General features: G+C 28.0%; 1 protein-coding gene across 1 annotated transcript; it reads left to right on the top strand.

The window, feature by feature from the left end:
* Nucleotides 1–1,273: 1,273 nt before the first annotated feature.
* Nucleotides 1,274–3,477, top strand: LOC130811062 (cytochrome P450 76AD1-like). Its single transcript, XM_057677219.1, has 2 exons — nucleotides 1,274–2,241; nucleotides 2,582–3,477. The coding sequence occupies exons 1-2, from the start codon at nucleotides 1,342–1,344 to the stop codon at nucleotides 3,188–3,190; spliced, it is 1,509 nt and encodes a 502-aa protein (XP_057533202.1). The 5' UTR covers nucleotides 1,274–1,341; the 3' UTR covers nucleotides 3,191–3,477.
* Nucleotides 3,478–6,075: the final 2,598 nt, after the last annotated feature.

Below are 6,075 nucleotides of genomic sequence, written 5' to 3'. Positions count from 1 at the left end.
CATATAGTTTTGGAAAACAATGAACCTCACCAAGTGTATGTGCCAGTTAATGCTCTTGACCCGTGGGTTTGTGAGCCCAAGCCCACGGGTGTTCCATTTCCACATGAGTGAGCCACAATGATATTATATGACGAATTGTCAAGGCCTAATATGATATCAGAGTTGAAGGCGGCTCCTGGTATGATGTGGCTCACATTTGAAAGGGGGTGTTGGAAATACTTCATATATAAGGCAAGATCTCACATCGATAAAATAGTGAGTTGTTGACTTATATATATATATATATATATATATATATATATATATATATATATATATATATATATATATATATATATATATATATAGTGGATGAGCTAATTCTACTACTACCATATAGTTTGGGAAATAATGAACCTCATCAAGAGTATGTGTAAGTTAATGCTCTTGACCCGTGGGTTTGTGGGCTCAAGCCCACAGATGTCCCGTTTCCACACGAATGAGCCACGATGATATTATGTGACGAATTGTCACTGTCTAATAATCTTGCATTCAATTTCATTGGATAGTATGAAATTATTTTCTATTATAACTTCATTTAACATTTTTACACTTAATCCTGAGTCACTAAAATTAAATTAATTCGTTTTAATTTTAAAAAATAGGATAATATCGTTATAAAAAAGCTGCAATATCTCCCCCAAAGTCAAAAAGAAAATAAATGTTCAATTAGCTTTTATGAGACTTTATCTTACGCACGCATTACGCCATAAAACTCACAAACTCGCAGAGTCATTTGGGAATATAGATTACGCGCACTTTCTGGTAACGATTAATATCACTCTAACAAACATCAAAAGTGACATCGATTGGTGGAAAGAAGTGATCAAGTGACGATTAATGCTGAGGTAAGTTTGCTTGACGACGTTAACGTACCAATATACTCCCTTAGTCCAATTAAATTTGCAATATTTATCATTTTAGTTTATTTTATTTAATTTACATTATTTTTATTTTTAGATAATAATGCATTATTTCCTTTTAATCTCATTTATATATTTTAGTTTTTTTTTTAATTAATCTCATTCATATATTTTAGTTTTTTTTTAATTACTTACTCTTTGTTTCAAACAAAAAGAACAAAGGGAATACTACAAATAAATGGACATCGAAATTGACTATCTATCTTTAATCAAAGTCAATTAGCCAACTATTTCTCCTAGAACATTAAAAAACCTTGTTCAGATTCAGCTTTTTGGTAAAGTTCACTTACTATATATAGATTCAGTGCTTCACCATAAACCTCATCAAACATAAACCAATCACCCAAAATTAATACCAACCAATTATATCCAAAAAAATATGGATTATTACTCAAATTTGTTGATTCTAATCTCATTTTTATGGGTTATATTTCATGTTTTCAAGTTTATTTCATTTATGTCAAAACTCAAAAATAATAGTAAATCAAAATTACCTCCAGGACCTAAACCTGTTCCAATTCTAGGAAACTTATCTCATTTAGGAGATAAACCTCACCGTTATATGGCTAATTTAGTCAAAACGTATGGCCCTTTGATTCATCTTAAATTCGGAAGTATCACAACAATTGTTGTATCTTCCTCCGAAGTAGCCAAAGAAATGTTCCAAAAACACGACCTAATATTAGCTAATAGGCAAGTTTCTGCCGCGGTTCGTGCAAACGAGCACGAAAAATATTCCATAGCATGGTTGCCCGTGTGCCCAAAGTGGCGCATGTTACGAAAAATCTCGGCCATGCAAATATTTTCAATGCAAAGGCTTGGCGCAAGTGAAGCCCTTAGACAAGAAAAGGTATCCAATCTTATTGAGTATGTTGGAGAATGTTGTAAAACCGGGAAAGCTATCGATATTGGTGGAATAGGGTTTACTACTTCGTTAAATTTGTTGTCTAACACGTTCTTTTCGTTCGATTTGGCTAGCTATAACTCGAGTGATGCCGGAGAGTTTAAAGAGGTTGTTTGGAGGATTATGGAGGAAATTGGAAAACCTAATTTGGCTGATTGTTTTCCCATGTTAAGGTTTTTGAGTATTTTATTTGTTAATCGTAAATTAATGGGGTATGGTAATAAATTAAATGAAGTTTTTGAAGATATCATTCAAAAAAGATTGAAAATTTTTGAGGCTAGTAGAAATGATGGTGATGTGTTGGATACACTTATTAGAATCATGAAGGAGAAAGACTCCGAGTTGTTTCTCGATGATATTAAACATCTTCTCATGGTGAGTTTGTCTATTTCACAATTTAAATTGAATAATATAGATAATCGGATTTTGTCTTAGTTGAAATGAAAAAATTATTTTTCAGAAAATATTTTGAGGTTTGATTCTCGTATAGCTCATCCCTTTCCTTAGCCTATCGCCTATCATCAACAATAATTGAATAATATAAAATATGTATAAGAGGATGGTACTTTTAAAGTGATGCAAATTTGCATAGGAATTGGGGTGTTTGGCGTTGATTATTGATTGTTAATTGTTTGTTTAAAGTGATGTAAAACATTATGAAAACCCATGATTAGAGTTCAAGTTATGTGCATCTAATGTATGTATGTGGAAACAGGATTTCTTTACGGCAGGAACTGATACTACTTCAAGTACTTTGGAATGGGCAATGACAGAACTTCTACATAACCCAGAGAAAATGGCAAAGGTTCAATCTGAATTAGAACAAGTTCTAGGCAAGAACAATAAGGTAGTTAGAGAATCAGACATTCCAAATCTTCCTTACGTACAAGCAATAGTGAAAGAAACATTAAGACTACACCCAACAACGGTATTTTTACTACCTCGCAAAGCAAGTAATGATGTTGAATTACATGGATACGTTGTGCCCAAAAATGCACAAATTTTTGTTAATCTTTGGGCTATTTCACGAGATCCTAACCATTGGGTAAATCCAAATTCATTTTCACCAGAAAGATTTTTAGAACACGAAATTGATTGGAAAGGACAAGATTACAATTATTTACCTTTTGGAGGAGGAAGAAGAATATGTCCCGGAGATGCATTCGCGTTTCGAATGCTAAATCTTATGTTGGGGAATCTTCTTCATGGTTTTAATTGGAAGATTGGCGATGGTTTAAGGCCAGAAGATTTGGATATGAATGATAAGTTTGGAATCACTATACAAAAAGCTATATCTTTACGTGCTATTCCAATGCCAAAGTGAAGAAACAAAATATTGTTTATTTATTTATTTAAATTACTTTCTACGTTTTCATTAATTTATCATATTTCAAACAAATAGTTTTCTCATATAATTCTGATCAAAATGTAATAAATAAAATGAAACCAAAGAATTATATAACATGTAAATTTATTATGTCTAACTATACTTCATATTATACTTTAAAAGTGTTTTTTTTTTTAATTTGCTACACTACAAAAATTAAGTGATGATTGTTTGTACTAAATTTAATAGTGAAATATATTTTATCAGAATACTATTACACAAGATAGTAATGATAGCGTATATAATATATATATATTATACTATAATCATCTGGTCAAGCTTTAGATAATATATATTGAGTTGGTTCGTGTTCACATGATAGTATTTGAAGCCAATATAATGAAACATTATGGTTTTGAATCTAATTAGCTTTTCATCTTGAAGTGTAGTATTTGGTGTCAGTATGAGGAAAATATATATATGAGTATATTTTTGTTGCATCTATACTTATAATTTTAAAGACGTTTGTAATCAGTAAGTATTAATTTTCGAATTCTCTTGCAAGAATGTCGACTAATAACTTAGGCCCTGCTTAGTTCACATTTAAAAAGTAAGTAATAAGTTAAAATAAGTTTTAATTAGTAAATATTAGTTTTAATCTGTAAATATTAATAAATATCAAATTTAATCAGTAAATATCAGTTTGAATCAGTAGAACTCAGTTTGAATCAGTAATAAACAATTGTAATGAATAAATAAAAATTAGTTTAAATTAGTAAAATTCAGTTACAATCAGTAAAATTTAATTTCAATCATTAAATATCAGTTTTAATTAGTAAATTATATTTTAATCAGTAAAAATCAAGTAAATTGTTAAAAAAAACAAGTCAATTAAAGAGTATCTTATTCCAATAAATGCTCTTTTGGTAGTTCCTTATAACACCTTCTAAGAGTTTGTGAATGTCAGGCTCCCCAACTAAAGAACCATCAGTTCGCCACCATAATGAAAAAATTAAAGTAAAAATCAAAAACACATTTAACTAAAAACCTCAACAACTAAACAACTATATTATTATACATATAAAATAATAAATAAATATATATAGCTAAAATAAAATAAACAACGACATTATTTTCTTTATATATGTCACTTTACAATAAATAATTTTTTCCTTTAAAATGCAATGATGATCATCATCATTATTAATATTATATTTTATATTGTTATTAAATATGATAATATTATATTGATTTAAATGGATGATTCTTTAAATTAGAGGAGAAATTAATATTTTAATTTATCGTAATAACAATATTAATTTCTTAATTTTCACACCTATGGTAGAAAGAAAATATCATCATATACAACAATAGCATGAAAATAACTAAAACACTTGTATAATAACTACTATACGTTAATCAACACTGTATTATATATTATAGTTTGTTCTTTGTGCATCAGTGTCGTTCTTGACTATTTTTGGGTCTTAGGCAAAAAATAAATAAAAAAAAGACCCTAATAAAGTAAAAAAATCTAATGCTGCAAGTTTGATTCATGTTAGAAATTACTTATACAAATACTGATTTTTAATTACAAGGATTAACTTAATTTGAGCTCCTTCATAAATTGGGCTCTAGACGATTACACCTTAAAACTACTTTTAAAAACGGCCCTATTATGCATATGTTAAACGTAATCATAAAATATTATTTAATTCGTCCTAACATAAATTTGATAATATCAACTTTTTGGTTTTATAAATATTTTTTTTACAATGTAGATTAAAGAAAGAAAAAAATAGTAACGAAAATCAAACTCAGATTTCACATATGAAAAATAGTATACATGCTCGAAGCCGCCAACTAACTCCTTTATAAGTTTATTTTGTGCGCAAATAAATGCAATAATAGCATGATAATAAGAAATCTGTGAATTAATTTGAAGTAGAAAAAGGATACATAGTTGCGTAATTATGCGACAGGCAGTGGCTAATATGAAGACCAAAAGATAGCGGTGGCGTTCCAAATACCCAGCAAAGTCAAAAGATGGGCAGTCAATAAGATAAGATGTGAAAGGATTGGTGCACATTAATATCTTTATTTCTCTCTATATTACAATACTAATAATTAACATAAATATAAAAAAATTTATAGAGAATTAGAGGCGTCTATTTAAATCATCAGATAAATTTCGAGTCAAATACTTTACGTTAATTTAAAATTAAGTTTTATATTTATATTGATTTTTACATAATTATTAATTCCATTTTTTATATCAGAATAAATTGGGTTAATTACAAAATCGGGTAATATAGAGTCATATTTTCTATTTTGTCTAATAAAGACACTATATAAAAGCATACTACAGTAGACAACTTCTTCGAAACGAGAGTTCTATATTGAGAAAGTTCAAAGTCTCGTATTTTGACCCAAACATTAATGCTCACAATTTAACCTACGTGTATATTTGCACACCGGTTATTACCGTAGTTTACTTCCTACATTTCAAAATACTTAAATGTTTATTTTTTTTATGCAGTTTAATACACTAATTTAATACTTAATATCTTAAATTAAATATAAAAAAAATTGTAAAAATTTTAATATTAATAATCTTTACATTGAGACGAATCAAATAAGATTCCGCTTAACTATTTTTACTTATAAATTAAAAACTAATTACAAATTAAGAGTAATAAATAAATAGTGTAATACTTTTAATATTCCAAGTAATTTAAAACATATGAAATATTGACTATCAAATTTCAGTAATTCAATATACCTTCTTATAGCCACTAGTCACTACTAGTGTATTCTTTCATTTCACTATTCCACTATATATTTTATTTTAAAATGCTTAATTTATTTGAAAAATTTATAAA

The sequence above is a fragment of the Amaranthus tricolor genome, chromosome 4 (genome assembly GCF_026212465.1).
Source record: "Amaranthus tricolor cultivar Red isolate AtriRed21 chromosome 4, ASM2621246v1, whole genome shotgun sequence".
Classification (NCBI taxonomy): Eukaryota; Viridiplantae; Streptophyta; class Magnoliopsida; order Caryophyllales; family Amaranthaceae; genus Amaranthus; species Amaranthus tricolor.
Note: the sequence above shows the minus strand (reverse complement) of the source record. Positions and strands in the feature narration are given on the sequence as shown.